The sequence below is a fragment of the Scyliorhinus canicula genome, chromosome 3 (assembly GCF_902713615.1).
Source record: "Scyliorhinus canicula chromosome 3, sScyCan1.1, whole genome shotgun sequence".
Taxonomy (NCBI): Eukaryota; Metazoa; Chordata; class Chondrichthyes; order Carcharhiniformes; family Scyliorhinidae; genus Scyliorhinus; species Scyliorhinus canicula.
In genome coordinates this window covers 174679446-174701387 of record NC_052148.1, presented here as the reverse complement: position 1 = coordinate 174701387, position 21942 = coordinate 174679446, and the positions used below count along the sequence as shown (strand labels likewise).

General features: G+C 44.7%; 1 protein-coding gene across 1 annotated transcript in view; it reads left to right on the top strand.

The window, feature by feature from the left end:
- The window catches only part of cfap299 (cilia and flagella associated protein 299), a 792024-nt gene that overhangs the window by 642010 nt on the left and 128072 nt on the right, over positions 1-21942 (top strand). The window contains exon 4 of the mRNA XM_038791783.1: positions 12983-13125. Within this exon, the coding sequence (XP_038647711.1) occupies positions 12983-13125 (143 nt within the window). The remainder of the gene's footprint in view (positions 1-12982; positions 13126-21942) is intronic.

Genomic DNA, 21942 nt, shown 5'->3' with positions numbered 1-21942 from the left:
CCCACCAACTGTCCATCCACCCCACCCCCACCAATCGGGGCAGCACCCTGCCCACCTAAGGGCAATGTCCACAGGGTGCGAAGGGCAGGGTGCCAGGGGAGCAGCTGGAGGTGGGTCTGGTGATGGAGGGAAGAGGGGGACATGTGGGGGCAAGGGCTGCAATGCAATCCGGTGCCACCATGTAGCCCTTTGGACCTAGTTGGGCATGGGGTACGCACCATGCTAACATGTCTGCCTTTCACCCCATGGATTTTGGAATTCAACCAGGAAAGGTGGCCTTCATCCTAGTTGTCGCAGCCCTGGGGTATGCACTGAGGATGTACGAGCTGGAGCTCCCACTCTGGGGGAGGTCACCCACTCCCAGTGGCTATCAAGGTGACGGTCGCACTGAACCTTTGCACCACGGGGTCCTTCCAGGTGCCAACTGGGGACCTGTCCGGAACCTCTCAGATCTCGGTTTGGGGCATATATGATGGACAGGTCTCGGTGTATAGGTGCAGCCGTTTCTTCACAGGGGTCCTATATGCCCAGTCGGCACAATGGAGACGGAGCCCACCAGTATGTCAGGGCATCGGGCTTCGCCATCATCGTTGAAATACCCCTGGCCCAGGGGGTGATTAATGGGAAGCATGTCGACCTGTGAGCACCAGCCCATGACAAGCTGGTCTTCAGAAACCGAAAGAGGTTCCACTCGATGAACGTGCAGCTGGTGTGTGACCGTCAGATTCGCATCATGCACGTCTGCGGCTGATACACGGGCAGTGTGCACGACACCTTCATTCTGACACACTCGATGGTTCCTGACCTCTTCGAGGCACACCTCTGACTGAGGGGTTAGCTCCTGGGCGACAGGGGCTATCCGTTGCGGCAGTGGCTGATGACGCCTTTCTGGAGGCCACAGACGGATACGGAGACCCGCTACGACGACGCCCAGGGGCGTGATCGAGCAGTGCTTTGGCATCCTGAAAATGGAGAGGGATGGGGGTAGAACACTGGAGCGCTGAGCGTTGGCTGAACTGGGGACCCTGGGCCAAGCCCACCTCCAACATCTGCCCATCCACCCCACTCTTGCCCCAAGCGCCCACTCTGCAGCCAGCTCAGATCAGCCCATCCCTCACACCTATCTGACAGAGCACTGAGGCAAGTTGTAACATTATGCATGTGTTTAATGTGAACAAGTGAACATATATGTATATGTATATATACATACAGCTTTGTGCCCTAACCCCTAAAGCTATCCAATGTGCTGCAGCCATGCCAACTTAACTGGTATCTTCCTTCCTGGCTTTATGGGCCCTAGCGTTCTGTCTCGGTGGATCCCCAGGTGGTACATCAGGAGTGGAGGTGGCCTGCTGCAATTCCCGCCCTGTGACCTGCGTCCCCTTTGGCGGCCGCCTTCTGGGGCAATCGGCCTGGATGGGCCTGGATGCTGCTTGGGTGTCCCAGATGGCGTTCTGTCGCCCTAATCTGCCCATCATATATGCCAGGGACAGGGGGAGGCAGTCCGAGGCATTGTGGTGTTCTGACTCCTCTCCTGCAGGAGTCACTATGCAGGCCCCATTAGGGGCTGGTTTAGCACAGAGCTAAATCACTGGCTTTTAAAGCAGACCAAGCAGGTCAAGCACCGCGGGTTCAATTCCCGTACCGGCCTCCCCGAACAGGCGCTGGAATATGGCGACTAGGGGCTTTTCACAGTAACTTCATTGAAGCCTACTTGTGACAATAAGCGATTTTCATTTTCATTTTTCATTCCATCACCTTCTCCTCTTTTGGGGTGCCCGATGGCCCCGGGCTACTCCATGGGATGGAAGTATGAGTGGAGCTAGCCGCTGCGGCTCCCTGCCACCTGGCACTGCCAGTCATGGAGGCCCACACCGTTCCCAACCAGGGTCTTGATGTTTGCGGCCATGGAGCACAGGGAATAGACAACCTCCCTCTAGGACTGCGCCCCATCACACTGCGACTGTGCCACCATCTTCTGGGCCTGTGCCACATCCTCCAGTGACTGAAGCACCTCCCTCTATTTCTGTGCCATGATGGCCAACTGCCGACACCCTTAGCCGTGCCCCACTGAGATTGGGCCATGCTCTGGAGCACCGCTGCAATGTCCAGGTGTCTCTGGCCCATAGCTGCCTGTGACAGGGCAGGTAGCCTCAGCCACTGCCAGCACAGAGTGCCCCAACCCTTGGACAATCTGACCCATGGCTGAAACCTTGGCCCCCAAGGACTCCACCGTGGGCACCACCCATGCGGTGTTAACCTGGCTGGCACGCATTGTCAGCATCACCCCCTGATCCTGCAGGCGGTTCGACTCATCCAACTGCACCAGCAGGCGATGGATGGTTGCCGACACCCCCTCATGTTTGGGCTGCCCTCCGACCATTCGCCCTCTCGGGGGTTCCTACCTCCATCTGTTGTACCACTGCACACGTGTGGTGCAGACCAGATCGTGCCCCAGGAGCATCTTCACAAAATTGTCCAACCAAGGTGAGTGTCTCTGGTATGGTTGAGGATGTTGGAAAGAGCTCTGACGGGAAGTCAGTGGCATCCCCAGACTGGTGCTCCGGGTGTATCGGGCTGCGGGTGTCCATATCCATGGAGGCAGGCATGGGTGCTGGCTGGTGGTGCAGGGGGGGGGGTTCTGTCATGGGGGGATGGGGGGGGGGTTACGGGTGTGTGGGAAAGGGGTCAGTGCCAGGGGCAGAGTACTGCTGACTAACCCTGGCCGCCCTGAGGAGGTTGTGCAGTTTCTTCCTGCATTGCTGGCTATTCCTGGTGTTGCCCACGGTGCTCACAACCTCTCCCAACTGTGCCCAGCCCCGGTGCACAGCGGCTAGTGTCTCCAGTTCAGTATCTGTCAACCATGGTGCCACTCTTCGTGCTGCCATCTTGCTGGCTGGGATGAATGAGTGTGGAGAGTGGAGTGCTTAATGCGGCTGCAGCTTGTCAGCCTGTCGAGTGTCAATCCTGACTCCGGCGAATCAAACACCATTTTTCATTGGAATCGGACATGTTCCCCCTGCTGCCTGTGCTGGCCCCTTAACGGTTCATGAATTGCTCCGGGAACGGCACCAATTTTCCTGTCGTAGAACACCACCAGTTCAGTCCTAGCGTCAACATTTAGTTTCTGAAACTGAGAATTTGTGCATGTACATGATTTAAGATCCTGTTGTTTACTTTCACAATGCCAAATCTGTGGTCAACATTACTCTTAAAACTTTGTTCAACTTTTGGACTTTAAGTTCTACTGAAATCTGGCACTTTTTGACATGTGTATTTTACATAAGTCAACAGATCAATGTTCACCAAGTAGAGATGACTTGGGAGTCCCTTAAAAATGAGGGCCATGACCCAATTCCAGGATTCCCAAACCTATTCTCGGGGTGTCCTATTCTCAAGGATGCTTTTTAATGGTGCGGGCTGGTTTTGGTGTGAGTGTGCACTGTTTTCCTGACCTGGCTGGCTGCATTGCAAGGATAGTCATGTACTAGTCCTCCATCGGGGCTGGTTTAGCTCACTGGGCTAAATCGCTGGCTTTTAAAGCAGGCCAGCAGCACGGTTCGATTCCCGTACCAGCCTCCCCGGACAGGCGCCGGAATGTGGCGACTAGGGGCTTTTCACAGTAACTTCATTGAAGCCTACTCGTGACATTAAGCGATTTTCATTTCATTTCATTTTTCATAAATTTCATGGACGAGGGCCAGGTTTTCAATGAGCCGTGGTTCAGAGGCACCTTCTGTTGTACTTGAACTAGGGCGACAGCACTGAGGAGAACCTTTTAAACAGCCTGCCTCGGCACCCAGCAGTCCTTGTGGTTGCCTCCAAATGGTTTCCTGGGTCGGCTAGCCCAGCAGCCCACACCCAACTCCACCCACAATGAAAATCCTGTCCCTGGGGACACTTTATCCCGAAATGGGTGAGCTGAACCAGGAACGTTCCCGCTACCCTTGTGGTTGAAAACCCAACCTAATGTTAATTAAAGTGATTCAACATGAAAATCTTAAGCATCTGCATGTGAGTAACATGCACTGTAATATCGAGCTTTACATTTTGCACTTTAAGATGTCAGTAGACTAGTACGATTACTCAAAATCCAGCTGGTTTAAATGTTGCAGTGAGATGTGAGCATAAAGCTTGTGACTAATGTGTCCAAATAAGTTTGATGCCATAATGGGGAACAGTGAACGAACTACAGCATTACGCAAGAATCAAGCTGTGAAATAGGGCAAGCCCTGCCTACAGTGAGACCTGGTCAAAGAGGCAGTCTGTGGGTGGATTAGCACTCTGTTGACTTCAGTCTGACAGCTGGAGCTGACAATATGCCCCAGAATCCAATGTGAGTCATGGTATCTTACATCTGAGCCTAGGCCTGACCCTCCAAGCTGGTAGACTTGTGCTGTAATTAGATTGAACATGTATCTCACTATCAAGGCACTTGCGCGTAAGATGTAGCACAATATTGCGGATTTCCTGCAGCTAGGGACTGCATCAACGTGAACCTGCCATTTCTTTTGTAGACAAGCAGCAGCAAGGAGGACTCTATTTCACTGGTTATTGTTTATTACTTTGGTGGTTACATCATGACGTAACATCAAGTTATCACTACATACTTATCTTTCATAGCGATGTTACAATGCTACCTCATGACACCTGACCCACTTTTTCGTACCATCAGCGATCAGTGGAAAATAAGATGGGGCAAGTTATATTACAAGCTGATAACTCAAAATCTCTTTTTCTTGTCTGCTGATTAAATTATTCTCTTTGTTTGAATTCATTTCCGAACATCAATCGTGAAATTGACTTTTATTTCTTTGAACATATAATGATCCAGTTCTTAATTTAAAGTGATAATCGAGATGAACTTTCTCTAAATGTTAAACTGATAAACCAAGGGCGCGATTCTCCGCTCCCCACGCCGTGTGGGAGAATCGCGGGAGGGCCGGGCGAATCATGATGCACCGCTCTGGCACCCACCGTGATTCTCCCCCCCCCCCCCCCCCCCCCCCCCAAAATGGCGTGTCACGGAATCGCAGGTCGCCGTTCTCCGGCCCGAATGGGCCGAGCGGCCTGACGCTCCAGACCTGTGTACGCCGGCGGCAACCACACCTGGTCGCTGCTGGCGTGAACATAGCGCGAAAGGTAAGTTTGGGGCTTGTGGAGGGCGGAGAGGGGATCGAGCACCACGGCCGTGCTTGGGAGGGGACTGGCCTGCGATCGGTGCCCACCGATCGTCGGGCCGGCATCTCTAAGAGACGCACTCTTTCCCCTCCGCCGCCCCGCAAGATCAAGCCACCATGTCTTGTGGGGCAGCAGAGGGGAAGACGGCACCTTGCGCGGGTTGGAACCGGCCAACCTGCGCATGCACGGCTGACGTCATTTAGGCTCTGCCGTCGTGTCATTCTCGGCGCGCCGCTTTGACAGAAGCATCAAGGCCCGGCGGCCGAGTTTCTCACAACGCCGCTCCTAGCCCCCTGGGGGGGGGGGGGGGGGGGGGGGGGGGGGGGTGAATAGGGTGCGAGGAGCGGCCTCCGACGCCGTCGTGAAACTCGGCCGAGTTCACGACGGCCTTCCCGATGCCGCGCGGGAGCGGAGAATCGCACCCTTAAATGTATCAGTATTTCCTCATTCCTCTGGCCTCTGACACTGACGATCATCTTTGTACTCTTTTCAATATTTGAATATCACTCTTATTTCTTGTGACCAAAAATTGATACAAGACTCAAGGGCATTGTGAAGTGTTTCATTAACTTCTCTGACTGATATTCTGCTTTGACTGTATGATTCAACATCCCCTTAGTTTTGTTGATCGCTGCTCTGCATTGGTGGAACTTGTTCAGTGTCAAGGCTTCAGCTTTAGCTATTATTACACTATTTGTGTTGGAAGCATGTAGTCTTTTTTCCTTCTTATATGTAGCACTTTAAAGTTGCCTACATTGACTATCATTTTTTGTTCAATCATTGTTCTGCTTCCACTTTTTCTCTTAGTTTGGTAACAAATACGAGTTTACCTAATTTGCATTGAGTTTCTGAATTCAGGTCATTTATGTAAATAATTGTTTGCAAAAGTGAACATTAAGGTGTACAAGAAGAGATCAAGAGTGGTGGCTCATGTGGAAGAAGTTTCTGGTGTGGACTCGATGTGCGGAATAGTCTGTTTCTGTGCTGCAACATTTCATGTTTTTTATTAGGAAATTCTGTGCATCTTGCATTCAAAAGATGCATAATTTTGTTGCAGTTTCTGTAAGCTATGAGATGTTTTATATTTTGCAACAAGAAAAAAAGTATTTCCATTTCAATTTTTTCTGATTTTGATTTATATTAAAAATAGAGTGTTCTCGGGTTGGTATCAGACTGTGGACAACTGTTCTAAATCAAAATAACCAGCTCAAGAGCAGTTACGCTTATGGCTTAATGTCTGACAACATTAAACACTGAATCCATAACAGAAATAATAAAACAATACAATAAATGGCCTGATTATTTAAAACTTACTGTTCCTTATATATGGTAGGTTTGGTAAATGACACATTTACATAATCACAGATATATTTAAGAACAGCATGTAAAATTGACGTTTATTCTATAAGTCATTTTTTTTCTATGAAGCTAAATATGAACCAGCCTGAACATTCCTCCGTTTGTTTAATATCCTCATGAAGGCAAATGAGCAGAAGTAAAGCTTCAAAAGCATTATATTTTGTGAAATTTCTTCTCTGATCACTGAAGAAAACTGGGAAAAAATGTTGAATAACTCTTCAAAGCACCAGACTTTCCCCATGCACTATGAAGGAGTTTCCAATTAAATGTATTTTGTTCTTTTTCTCCTGGTCTGCAGTATCAGTAGCAATCATGCTACTCGGTCGAAGTATGAAAGGAGCATTTTTCGAACACTAAATCCACTTCATGCCCATTAGGCTTGAGAGATTTATTTTTAGTTTTTGTCCAGTTCCTGCTCATTTTTAATCTAGAAAATTTGACCTGGTTTGGTTTCAAAGCTTTCAGCAATTGCTGCGGTTCTTATTTGTTACAAACAATCGTGTTTTGATGTCTTTCATAAAATGAAAATTGATTTCATCTGAGTTTGGCTGACACTTTAAAGGAAGGTCACAGAAAAACAGGCCTCTTGGGCTGAAAGAAATTAAACCTTGACAGGGCCAAAATCAACACTACTAAGCAAAATACAATCATTCTTTTCATACACCTGTTGCTACAGAACAACACGATATTGAATTTGGCTTATCAGCCTTAGTCGATCTCCGTCTTGGGTTCGTCTTGGCATAATTACCAACCTCATCCGCTGCTACTGGAAGTTAATTAGATTTTCCAGGTGATGATCTAAATTTGCAGCAGGAAAGGAGTCAAATGAGATTTGTTTAAAATTGACTAATTGATTTCCCAAATTTTAAGACTAGATTATTTCTGTAGTTCGCGAGTGAAGATCTTGCGTCTTGCAGTCAGTGTACTGACATTGACCAATTCAGCTCATTCGCTGAAATAAATCAAGTCTTCAAAGAAAATAGTCTGAACAAGTTTATCTGTTCTGGTTTGAGATTAATTTGTCAAGTAAACATGCACTCTTTTCACGCATCTTTCTCATGGAAGAAACCAATTCTGTACTGGGGCATTATAATAATAAACTTTTATTGACACAAGTATGAAGTTACCATGAAAAGCCCATAGTTGCCACATTCTGGCGCCTGTTCGGGTAAGCTGGTACGGGAATTGAACCCGCGCTGCTGTTCTGCAACACAAACCAGCTGTATAGCCCATTGAGCTAAGCCAGCCTTAGCTAAACCAGTCTTATGTGGAGAATGTTTATACTATTTAATATTTTAGGATAGTTTATATGTATTTAGATCCCAAAACAAATAACATTGTTGAATCGTAATGTTGCTCATTCTCATTTATTCACAACCTCTGGGCGGGGTTTTCCGATTGTGCCTGGCCGGAAACCGGAAATTCCGACCTGAGGTCAGTGGAATTTTAAATGGTGCGCCAAATTTTCCGTCCCGCCTGCGGCAATTCCTGCGGCAAACAGGACTGGAAAATGTATTTCTAAATTAAGAAAATAATGAAAAATTTCTTTGAATTCTCTTTTTATCATAATTTGCTTAATTAGAATTGACCTATTCCTCCTCTAAGGAAAAACCCTAAAACTTTACAGACACCAGTATTATTATTAAGACTACAATACTACTCCATGGTTTATATTTAGTATGCTTCATTGCATTTAAAACTCAGAATGCCCTGTCTATGCTCATTCTGTTCATAAACAGTGGAATTCCAATTTTCAGATGAATTTGGACCACTCAACAATTGTAGATCACTTTCCTCAGCAATATACACAAGTCACAGAAATGTTTCTGAGTATCATTTGTGGCAGCTTTTGCTGGGAGTTTCCTGACAGCAAGTTCCCCGCCACTATCTAACCACATTTAGTCACTTTACTGAACCCTGGGTAGTTTCTTCCTGGGCTAAGCCACACTTAAATTATTTTTATCACTGGGAGTTGAAGTCGTTGGCCATACCAGCTCCTCAGAGATCGGGCCATCATTTTGAAAGGGTGCCCCTAACCTCTAGGTGAGCTTGAGGGACACCCACCCATGGGAAACGTTGCCCCTCCCCACACACATGGGCATTACCCCACACCACCCAAGTGATGACACCCCGCCAAGGGATCACTGAGGGCCCCCATTTTCAGGCCTTCCCATACTCGTTTAAGGTCCTCCCCTTTGAGGGCCCCCTCCCTTCCCCCTCCTAACCTTCTGGGGACACCTTCATACCCACCTTGCAACCACTCCCCCACCCTTCATATCCCCCTCCACCCGCCTTTCATGGGCACGGCTTCCTCAGGTCCTGACCCTTGGCAGTGCCACCCTGGCATCCCGGCACACGGCACTGGCACCCTGGCAGTGCTCCAGCCTGCTTTGCAGTGCCACCTGGGCACTTTTGTAGTGTGGATAATTCCCCCCTACACACTATTTCTGCCCTCAATGCAATCCAATTTAGAAAATTGATTCTTAAAAGTGCTTCCAAACACCTTTGCAGATTGAGGCAGTTGCTTCGACCCCAATTTTATTTAAGCGTATTTTTGGTTGCTAATTTCCAGTTTTGCCTTGTTGAGTTATGAGTGGCTAACAGTATATCAAGAAAAATTATCTCCACACTTTTCATTTCCAACTATTACTCTGCTTCCAGCCAGCAAATTCATTTCTGTGTTTCTTTGCTAAATGGCAAAATGATGGATAAACATGCAGCAAATCATGTTCTTGATAGAATCTGTTTTGCAGATCAAGGGATGTATTCAGCATTCAGTTTCACAAGAGTTCAGTAATCTAAATTATCTCTATCTTTCATTCTAAAGCACAAGAAGTCAAATTATTCCTTTTACTGATCACCTGATTATACATTTTATTTAGAAGCAACAGGGCCTGAGAAAAGATTCTGTTGGTCTGAAGTAGGTTTTGTTCTTCTTTTTCTCACTTTTGATATACAAGATGAATTATCTGTTATTAACAGTTGCTTCAACAGAACTCAGTTGAAAACAAATCCATATTTTTTTTAAGTTACGACCAATTTCAAAGAGCAAAATCTTGCACCTTAAAATGAATCCTGTGCTTTAAATGTTCTGATGTTGAGATTGTTTGACAGTAGACATACTTTGATTTACCCTTGCCCAAGGCAGCATTATTAATCAAGTTCAAATATTGGTTTAATTGTTTTAAATGAATGCTAGCACTTGGTAACGCATATCCAATGAGTGTCCTAAGACTATTCACCCGAAATAAATTTTGCAATGATGTCCTCATCCAGCAGTCACACAAGGTAACGCTCAGGAGCAGACGTCCTAACTAATTGTTTCCTATCTGAGGTTCAAGGTTCTACATTAAATAAAATACCTTTGTCATCATGCCAACTGATTTCAGCTAACTGAGCACAAATCAGGTCAGGGATCACACTTCGGAAATTCTCAGTTGTATGGCTCAGTTCTGCACTAGATAATGGATTTGTCATTAGAACCATCTGGGAGAGTCCTATTGAAAGCATATTTATAATCATTTTCTGCAGGTTTGCCTGACGTTTGCCTGTTGTCATGCAACAAATTGTTAAGATTACAGTGAATGTTCTGGTAGGTTTATCAAAGAATAGAGGATAAAGTTAATAAAAACCATAGGGTAAGAGAGAAAATAGCCTATTAGCTTAAGATTTTTACTCTAATATAACTGTCACTGAATAGTTTATCATTCCCAAAAATAGATGCTCCAGGACAAGCCTGTTTTACATTTGTTTTATGCAAGCAGTTTTTTGTAAATCTGTTTTTGCTATGGGCAATCCATGCTTTGGTTTCAGCATATTTTGCTATTTTTGTTCTGTTCTTTTATGTTCTTTTATGTTTAAAAATATGGAGCCCACTCAGTCTAGATTTCATTGCCAGGAATCCGGAATCCTGGTCAGTGTATCCCAGATTTTAATCAACAAGGTGCTCATAAAGTTTTACAATAATTTGAGATTATTTTACAATGGACAGAGTTTTACAGTTCCAATTGGTGGGTTTGGGAAGGTGTCCCATAAAATTCTTCAATTGCCTTCCCACTGCCCTTCAACCCCAACCTGATGCAATTTTGCAGGGGTAGACAACACCAACTCTTGCCTCAATGAAGGCCTTTAAGTGGAAATTATTGACCACTTAAGGGCTATTTCCCACCCGACCTCAATTTTGCGGCTGGCAGGAACAGTTCAGGGACAGGGAGGAAGGACACCAACTTGTGATACTCAAGCCTCAAATGGGCAGCAGGGGGCACCACCCACAATGGCCACAGTTCCACCTCAGGCACTCCCCCACTAGGTCCACCTTCTGCAGGGCTCTTTCTCCCTGCCTCTCCATCAAGACACCCATCCCTCTGTGCACAAGTCTCCAGGCCTCCCGTCCCCATTCTGTATTGAAACCAGCCACATTTACCTGGTTCTGGACTCTGGGACCATGATTCTGGGGACTACTTGTAGTGCCTGTCCTGGCCATAACTCCTGTTGGCGCTGCGGTGTCTACAGATTGGCCAGCAGATCTCTGAGGCGGGGCTTCCTCCTGAGTGAGGGGCAGAAGTCCCATCTCCAGCCAATGAATGCTCCTTGAATTATTAAACGGCTGTGCGGCAGTTGGTATCAGTGCGGATGTATTCCCTGTCGACTCTTTGGGTGATAGGGCAGGAAAACCCTTCCCAAGAGACTTTAAAACTCTTTAGACTTAGTTACTAATTGCAATAATAAACAGATGCAACTTCAATATAATTTTGTAGCAAATCATAAAAAATATGAAAATTAATAGTTCTGAAGAAGGAATGAATGCTTCAGTGAACTATATAGTGGCTGGTTTAGCACACTGGGCTAAATCACTGGATTTTAAAGAAGACCAAGGCAGGCCAGCAGCACAGTTCAATTCACGGACCAGCCACCCTGAACAGGCACCGGAATGTGGCGACTAGGGGCCTTTCACAGTAACTTCATTTGAAGCCTACTTGGGATTTTCATTTTTCATTTTTCATTATATGAAAAGAGACTTTGATAACTATGTCACTATTTTGTTTTCCCCTGAGTCTGTAATCATCTTCTTACTTCAGCAGATAATTTGCAATCATTCCTCTCCCTCCCCCACCCCTTTGCTTTGCTCACAGATCCCGTTAATGTCTCCACATTCCATTTATTATCGGTGGAATAGATTTGTCAGTGAGATGAATAGTGAAAGATAGCAAATTGTATTACACTGATCATGCATCATACTCTAGTTTCAGATGTTTGACATAGGCCCTGTGTTCAGTGTATAATAGAGGTACCCCTCCCATCCGAATCTCCCCTGTCTGTCAGCAGCCTCTTTGGGGCAATATTAATAGCAGTTGTAAGTGAAGTAGTTAACCAGAATCACTATTGGTTCAGTATGGTAACCTAATAGAATTCATTATGGGAAACCTGTCAAATTTCCGTGAGAATTGTGTCACTGCTCCACAAACTTTGTAACTGAGAAAGAGTGATGTATATTGAGGTAACATAAAAAGATGTTTATTAAATTGCTGTAGTAAGAAATTTGAAGGTAAACAAATGCTTTATTGTAATACAGCGTTTTTTTCGCTTACATGTTGAATCTCTGTAAAATTAAATGAGAAAGAAGACATCCTTTAAACGTCAATTCCATTTTTAACTACATAATATGCATGTAATTGTAAAATGTACCTTCTGGGAAGAAATTGATGATATCAAAGATGATTTGGACAATACCTGTTACTGTATTCCAAGTTTCAAACCTGGCGTCCCTGTAGCGTGTTGCTCAGTGGCAGGAGGCAGCCCATTGTTAGCCGGCAGCTTCTGGTCCAGGTACTGTCAATGCAATTTCCCATTGATTACACTCCACACCACTGGGTAACCCATGGCAGGGGTATACCACCGGCGTGAAGAGCTGGAAGATTTTGCCCACTTATGTGCATAAACAAATCTGAGGCACTAATTAAATAACATCTTGAAGTTCCCACAACCTTTTCTTAAATGAATTCACGGGCAGCACGGTAGCATTGTGGATAGCACAATGGCTTCAGAGCTCCAGGGTCCCAGGTTCGATTCCGGCTTGGGTCACTGTCTGTGCGGAGTCTGCACATCCTCCCCGTGTGTGCGTGGGTTTCCTCCGGGTGCTCCGGTTTCCTCCCACAGTCCAAAGATGTGCAGGTTAGGTGGATTGGCCATGATAAAATTGCCCTTAGTATCCAAAATTGCCCTTAGTGTTGGGTGGGGTTACTGGGTTATGGGGATAGGGTGGAGGTGTTGACCTTGGGTAGGGTGCTCTTTCCAAGAGCCGGTGCAGACTCGATGGGCCGAATGGCCTCCTTCTGCACTGTAAATTCTATGATCTATGATCTATGATCTATGAAATACATTTAAAACTGCTCTGTTTAATCTTAGATTTTGATATGAAGATCTCTTATTTTCTAATTTTCAGTCCATCATTTTTATCCGAGACTACAATTCTCATGGCCAAGAGATTTCTGGTTACATTGATTACTCACATAGACTCAAGATGGAACAATTTGAAGGATACTTTGGTGGAAAGAAGAAACTAATGCCACGGTCAACAGACCTAAGGTACGTTTATAAATTATAGTCCAGTTTGCTAACACTGTTTTGCTGACATTTTTAGTTTCACATTTTGCTCATGTTCATCATCTACAAATTACAATGTCCTACATAAATAATCATCTCCCAATTATTCCACATATGTGGTTTCATACTCCAAATCGATTTCGTCAGCGATGCTCCAGGATTTCCTGACACTAATTCATAACTGACCATCAGGGAACACTCACAAAACTAATAAAGTGGACTGAATACTCCGTTCCAGCGACTAAATACCGGTGTCAACGGAGAATCGGTGGGTGGTTCACGACAGGAAAATCGGCGCCGCATGAACCACCAGTGGATCGCGCAGAAAGCGGCCAGAGCATGGGTGGGACCCGGGCCGTGCATGCGCAGTGCTGACGGCCTGCACTGGTCGCGCCAAAAAAATGGCAACGGCCGTGCTCGAACCCTAACCCAACCTCACACCCCACCCCTGGCCACCCCTTACCAGTCCCCCCAGCCCTAGGAGAAGCCCCACAGCCAGCGGCACGGATCCCAGACAAGTGTGCAGCAGTGGACACAGCCCGCATGCTGGGTTCCCAACCACTGAGACCACACATGGCCCGTGCCGTCGGGAACTCGACCCATCGGTGGCGGAACATCGCAGATAGGCCGACTGATGTCGCGCTCATGTCCTTGTGACTGCGTGTGGCACGCGCCCCAATTTGCAGGTGGCGGAGCATTACAAACCGGTGCCTGCCCTGGATCCGGCAACAGAGACTATTCTCTGCCCGATCGCCAATCCCGATTTTGGCCATAGAAATTCCAGAGCTTAGAGCTGAGGAAACTGAAGGCTGGTGGGGTGATTAAAATCAAGGATGTGCAACAAGCTAGAATTTGGAACAGCGCAGATATCTTGAAGAGTTCTAGGGCTGCCGGAGACTGTAGAGAAAGGAAGAGAGGAAGCCATAGGGGCTGTTTAGCTCACAGGGCTAATCGCTGGCTTTGAAACCAGACCAAGGCAAGCCAGCAGCACGGTTCGATTCCCGTAACAGCCTCCCCGAACAGGCGCCGGAATGTGGCGACTAGGGGCTTTTCACAGTAACTTAATTTGAAGCCTACTCGTGACAATAAGTGATTTTCATTCATTTTCATTTTCATAGTGGGATTTGAAAACAAGGATGGAAATGTTAACGTCCAGTTGTTGCTGGACTAAGAGTCAATGTGGGTCAGTGAGCACAGGGATGATGGTGAATAGAAATTGTGCAAGTGAGGACATAGGCAACGGATTTTTGGATGACCTCAAGTTTAGAGAGGGTGAAGCCAAGAAAGCATTTTAATACTCAGATCTAGAGGCTCTATAAACATAGATGAGGTTTTCAGCATAAAATGAGCTGAGGGAAAGGTGGAGGCAGGGAGATGTTGCAAAGGTGAAAATAGATGATCTTGGCGATGATCAAAGATAATATGGATTTGGGAATATAGCTCCGTGTCACATAGGATCTCAGGTTTGTGAACAGTCTGGTTCACCATCAGACAGTGGACAGGGAGAGGGGCGGCATGGTGGTATAATGATTATCACTGCTGTTTCACAGTGCCAGGGACCTGGGCTCGATTTCGACCTTGGGTAACTGTGTGGAGTTTGCACATTCTCCCCGTGTCTCGGTGAGTTTCCTCCAGGTGCTCCAGTTTCCTCCCACGGTCCAAAGATGTGCCGGTTAGGTGGACTGGCCATGATAAAATTGCCCCTCAGTGTCCAAAGGTTCGATGGGGTTATGTGGATAAGGTGGGGGATTGGGCATAGGTAGGGTACTCTTTCAGAGTCAGTGCAGACTTGGGGGGCCAAATGACCTCCTTCTACACTGCAGGGATTCTAGGATTTTACGAATGGAATCAGTGACTAGGGAACAGGACTTGTGATAGAGAGTGATGGCAATGGCTTTAGTCTTTGCAATATTTAATTGGAGAAAATTATTGCTCATCAAGTACTGAGTGTCAGACAAGCAGAATGGCAAATCAGAACCAGTGGAGCGCTCGAGAGAGAAGATCATGCAGCAGGGGGTGTTCTCAGCATATATATGAAACCTGACGATGTGCTTTCAGATGATGTTGCCAAGTGGCAGCATGTAGATATAAGATCAAAGGAGTTCGTTGAAGGAGGAGAGAGCAGTGGAGAGATTTAAGGAGGGAATTTAAGAGTTTGCGCCAAGGTAGCTGATGAGTATGCACTCGATAAAAATGTCCAGGTGACCTCAAAAACTTTTCAATGTTGACTTGTGCAATATATTCATTATATATGTTCATTCAATATATGTTCATTTTGTTGTTTTTGGTATCAGTGCTTTTGTAGCCATTCTAAAAACATGTGTGCTCTTAGTTTATAGTCTTTCCAGAAGTTGTAACTGTTTGAGCAAACACAGAAGTACCTAAATGCACTTTTATCTTTTCATATAGAAAAGCTAATTGCATAATTTACACTATACAGAGAGTCAAGAATGTCAGTTTCATGGAGGGTGACTAACTGGCCCTTATTTGACAAGATGTTCCTGTATTTGAGACCACTGCACTATGTCCTGGTTCACGTGCAAGCAGGATGCTGTTTTTCCCATAATTGGGGTGGCACAGTGGTTAACTCTGCTACCTCACAGCATCAGGGACACGGTTTCAATTCTGGCCTTGGGTTACAGTGTGGAGTTTGCACGTTCTGCCCGTGTTTGCATGGGTTTCCTCCTGGTGCTCCGGTTTCCTCCCACGGTTCAAAGATGTGCAGGTTAGGTGGATTTGCCCTGTAAATGGGGTTATGTGGATAGAATGGGGGTTGGGCCTAGGTAAAGTGCTCTTTTGGAAGGTCGGTGCAGACTCGATGGACGAATGGCCTCCTTGTGTACTGTAGGGATTCTATGGACTGTTAAATCTTACCCACATGTAGTACCTGCTCTCTTTCTGGCCGCACCCTCTCAGAACCACCCTGCCAACCCTCACCACCCGCCTCCAACTCTCGAGCAGACCCTTATGCCAGGGTATCCCTTAATTTTCTCCATGAGAGTTGCTCACTCTGTTTTCATGGATTAATGCAACAATTGTTGATTTCCTCACCAGCTAGTCTCTCACCCAACCACAGGTTTTAATCAAAACTATGAGGTAAAGAAATAAGCATACTCCATGAACAGCCTTTTCCAATTTGTTCAGTTTTTATGACATTGGTTAAAATGATAGCAACCAGAAACCTTTCTTGTAGTGGTGCTCTTTAATGAACAAAAGATAACCTTTCATTGTGGTCTCACTATAAATCGTTGATGATAGAGTTAAAAAATGACCACGAGAATATATTTACATTTCAGCAACATATTTTTCATTTTCTGAAGATACATTTGAAAGAGACTGCATCGCACTTTAGTTTAGTGCGTGGACTATACTATAAAAATTGGCTCCATACTCGAGTCTTGTCTTATCTTTCCAAATGCTGAATTTTCTTTCCACCTTGCTGTCTGCAATTATGAAATGGTGTGAGGGAGGGTCCTTGTACTTTAAGCAGATGTATGGACCACAATAAATATTCTTTTTGCATCAAAAAAACAAGAACAGACCATTCAGCCCAATAATGCTTTACTGGTGCTTGTCCTACACATGATCAATGTTCTTAATCTGATGAACCCACTCTTCCTGTTGCTTTTTATTGCGCGTTTTTCTTTTACTTGTTGAGATTATTTTTTAGCCTCCTGTCCTGAAGGAATGTGAGCTCTGAATTACTCTGAAGTCCTAATGCTGTTGTGTCTTCTGGCTCCTCGCCAACTCAGAATTCTTCACATGTAAATCCGGCCTGAACATTAGCGGCTATTTGACTGACATGAGTGAGGAAAGAAAATAACGGCTCAGAACATTTTAAATCCTGTTTGAATAGTTTCTTTTAATGAATATTTTATTGAAGGTTTTCCATTTTCCATTTAATCACAAGATGCAACATATCCACAAAATCTAACAGTACAGAGTGATCATTATTCCACATATACATACAGAAAAGACCAGCAAATACTCATACAAATGGTCCAACATTGTAATCGTTGTAGTCGGCATCTCATTTTGTATGGATGATGAAAGGACACCAGAATGAATGGGGATCTCAGGGTAACAGGGTAAAGCCATAAGCACATGACACCATGGTGCACATCCTCCTCCACAGGACAAGAAAGACAGATCTAATAATAACTATGAAACTGTAGTGATATTCAGATATCAATATACATGATGTATGTATGTACAGTCATTTCAATACTAGATGGCTCAGAGTCAGATACTATAAGAACTGGTTTCCCGTCTTTTCTAAGTCAGACGATGACATGATGATGTGATTCAGAACAGTGAACAAGCAAGACATAGAATAGCTAGAGTGAGAGAAGTTAGAACTAGTTTGTTGTAATAGTGTATAGTTATATAGTTACCTGTGTTGTACTTTAATTCTTTATTGTTAGTTTAGTATTGAGTAAAAGGACTCACAGTTTATTATTTTATTACTCATTAAATAGTTCATCTTTCAACAAGAAGACTATTGGTCATTTTATCATCCTGGTGGATTCAAAAGTAATATATATATTTTAGATAAACCATTATTTAAAATATAACATGGTACCAGCGAGTTATAAATCTTTTAAGAAAGATCAACAAAGATTTAGCAGAGAAAAGAAGAAAGAAAACAGAACAAACGGATTCAACCATTCGAGTATAGCAATCATCGCAACTTTGAAAACTTTGATGCAAAAGACCTATCAATGGACCTAGTTCAATCACCAAGGCATCTAAAGACCACTGGTAATTTAAATTTAAATTGGAAGTTGTTCAAGTCGCAATTTCAACTTTACCTAGGAGATAGTGATTTACGTGCAACACCAGAAGCTAGAAGGATAGCATTATTTCTATCCCTTGCAGGACAGCAAGCAATCGAAATATTCAACTCATTTCATTTTAGTGCTGGTGAAGATAAAACCAAATTTGATCAAGTGATAGTGAAGTTTGATGAACATTGTAAAATGCAGACAAATGAGATTATAGAATGACTGAAATTTCATCGGAGAATTCAAAAAACTGGTGAACCTGTGAATAATTTTATCACAGATCTCAAGCTCTTAGCTAAAACGTGTAACTATGAAAATCTGCATGATTCACTTGTAAGAGACTAAATAGTATATGGTATACTTGATGATAATATCAGAGAAGCGTTAATTTGTCAAAATGATTTAACTCTACAAATCGCGATTGACAAATGTATAGCAGCAAAACAGACCAGAAGCCAGTATCTAGTATTTTATCCAAAGGAAAAAAGCGAGAATCTCTACCAAGAGGCAGAGAAAATTAAAATGGTGTCGCAAGCAAAGCAGAAATCTGTAAGGGACGGAAGCTATCCTCTGCAAGCATTTTCGAGCTCTGCACATGCGCACTACGCATCAAAATGTGAGATGTTCAAGAAGAAGTCTGCACATGCGTGTACGTCACAATTACGTCATGACAACAACATATTACTTGTCACAGATGTGGTAATGCCCACTTAAAGCGGAATTGTCCAGCTTTTGGTGAACAATGTTTAAAATGTCAGAAACTCAACCATTATGCTTCACAGTGTCAATCAACTGCTACATACATTCCTCCGACACACAAAAAGTATCACAAAGTACGAGCTGTGGACAGAACTGAAGAAATCAATACTCAAGAAGATTTCACGGAAGATGACAATATTTTCTCATTAGAAAATGCTTTCTTCGTTGGTGTAGTTGATTCGTGCATCAAACATGATCTGCAAGCAAGCAAGGATCATCTTAAAACAATGAAGTTACCTCATCGAGAATATGAGAAAAATGTTCAAGCAATGGAAGAACAAAAAGTCAACATAGTAAGCAACAAATGGATGTCTACTGTGTAGAGTTAACACAATTCCAATCACTTTTAAATTGGATACCGGCACCTCGGCGAATCTTTTGAATTCCAAGGACCTGCCCAAGATTAAGAGTCATTATGAAATGTTTCCTCCAGGATGCTCATTGTGTGATTACAATGGCAACCCCATTTTTTCACATGGATCCTGCTACCTAAATGTCACAAACAGAGACATTCAACAGCAAGTAAGCTTCGAGATTGTCAATGATACCCATTCATCATTACTTGGAGCACAAGCATGCAAAGATTTGCAACTCATACAGAGAATCTTCATGAATACCTGTCAATCAAGTGCACTCAATGATGATGTTCAGCAACTCTTACAGCAATACCCAAATGGTTTTCAAGGTGTGGGCCTGTTACCTTTTCAGTACAAAATCCAACTGAAAAAGGATGCCAAATTGGTGATCCATCCACCTAGACGTGCTCCTGCTCCACTTAAAGATCGACTGAAAGCTGAATTGTCAGGACTTCAAACTCAAGGAATAATCTCGAAGATTACTCAATCTACTGACTGGGTAAGCTCCCTCGCCTGTTAAAGAAACGTACAGGTGAAATAAGAATCTGTATGGACCCAAAAGATCTCAATAAAAGTATCAAGAGAAAGCATTATCCAATACCAAAGAAAGAAGATATCATTGCTGAGATGGCAAATGCTAAAATATTTACCAAGCTTGATGCGTCTCAAGGATTTTGGCAGATGCAGTTAGAAGATTCCAGCAAACTTCTTTGTACTTTTAATACTTTGTACTTTGTACCTTTTGGAAGGTACTGTTTCCATAGGATGCCTTTTGGTATCATATCTGCTTCTGAAATTTTTCGCAGAACAATGGAACAGATGACAGAGAACATAGAAGGAGTTTGGGTTTATGTTGACGACATAATTGTCTGGTCAACAACACCTGAAGAGCATATCAAAGGTCTTCAGGGGGTTTACCAGAGAATTGACAACATAACGGCTGAAGGCATTAAACCAGATCAAGACAAAGTGTTGATCAAGGCAATGCAAATTCCTAAAGATAAGAAGGCTGTCTTACACTTTCTCGGATTTGTCATTTCAAATCTATCCGCGAGAACAACTGCTCTACGTCAATTGATCAGAAAGAACATAGAATTCATCTGGACTGACAAACATACTGCAGAATGGACTGATTTGAAACAACAATTGATACAAGCTCCATGCTTATCATTCTTTGATCCTACAAAACCAACCAAAGTTTCAACTGATTCAAGTAAAAATGGCATTGGTGCTGTTTTACTGCAACAAGACCGTCACTGCACAGATGCTGCACAGCAGCACCCTCCAAGAGCCAGGAGCTGTCAGTCGATCCTCATTGGTCTCATAGCTGTCTGTCTTCAGTGTGACAAGGTTCCTCAAGAAGATCCATCTGAAGCAATGGAACAACGTACTATGTGTAACATTGATGGTAGATCAGATAATTCACACTTGGGACAAAGCAGCCAATGACATTCTGCTGTGAATCCATTTGTAGATAACTCAGTCATCTGTGGTCCATTCGTCCAGATCACACTGACAGCTGGCACTCTCAATTAAGGATCCTGAGCTGCACTTATCCTCAGCTCAATATGGGTGTGAACCATCTGAGCATGGCAATGTCAGACACTTTCCTGTCAAACATTAAAATGTCTCTTTTTTTAACACAGACATTGTGCCCTCATGGCCAACCTTGTTCCTTGCCTAGTCCAGAATGACACACACCATGAAGCTCTCAAAGGCACGCCATTGCTAATAAAGAGCACACTTCAGCTTCATCAGCTCCTATCCCTTTGCTCCACACCCCATTAAAAAAGCAACCATGTGTGTTTCCAAAGCCTGCTTAAGTCCTTTATTGCCTGCCAGACATGACCATTTGGAATTCACATCAGTGACCTCGTCGAGTGTTCAGGCGAGGGGACGCACAGCACTGCATCCCTAGTTTGTGATGACAGCTTTGTCCATGCAATACACACAACTACAGGGTGAGGGGGTTGGATATTTGATAGCTTACAGCAGTGTTTTTCAAACTTTTTTGCCCATGATCCATTTTTACCAACCGGCCATCCTTTGGGACCCATGGCGTCTGATCTTTGCGACCCATGTCGGCCACCCTTCGCAACCCACACCGGCCAACCTTCACAACCCACTATTTTCACTGACCTGAAATGTGACAGGTGAGCCTGCTTGGTCCTCATGATCTCACTTCCTTTGTTATTCAATGTTACATTTCTGATAATGACTTCAGCTGATGATTTAATATCTCGCTATGTCCGCTGAAAATAGAGGTTTGTCCTCAAACTCGCTTAGTCTTAAAATGTCTTCGAAGTGGACGACTTCCGGTGTGCAGTATGAAGTGAGTGAGCACACAGTGGCAGCTCCTGCCCAAGGTTACAGAAAAGAGCACTTTTTTGGGCGGCACGGGTTGGAATTTCGATGAAAAGCCGTTGGTGAATGTTCAAGGAGCACTTTCCCCCAGGAATAGTATGTTTCTGGGTTATCAGACCCTCAGAAACAGTGCAAGATTGGGCGGAAGCAGCAGCAAACAAGAGCCTCTACAAGCAGGCAGGCGGGGGAAGGGCCAGCTCAGATTTCTCAAGCTGACTTGAGGGCCTTTATGAAAGCTGAATTCTAGCAGCAGTCGACGCTGTCCCGACGAATCCCAGTGGGGGAAGGTGTCTAGAGGAGCATTCCCCATAATTTATGGTGCTCACCCGGAGTGGGGCAAAGGAAAAAGCTGCAGCAGCTCCCCAAGAAAAGCAGGGGAAGAAAGACAAAATGGCGGCCGGCGGAACACCCGAGGACTGGTGGAAGTGGGCGCAAGAGCAGCAAGCCTCTCTTCTGCGCTGTTTTGCGGAGCTGAAGGCTGAGATGCTGGACTCCCTGAATGCAACTACAAACAAGCTGCTTGGGACCCAGGTGGC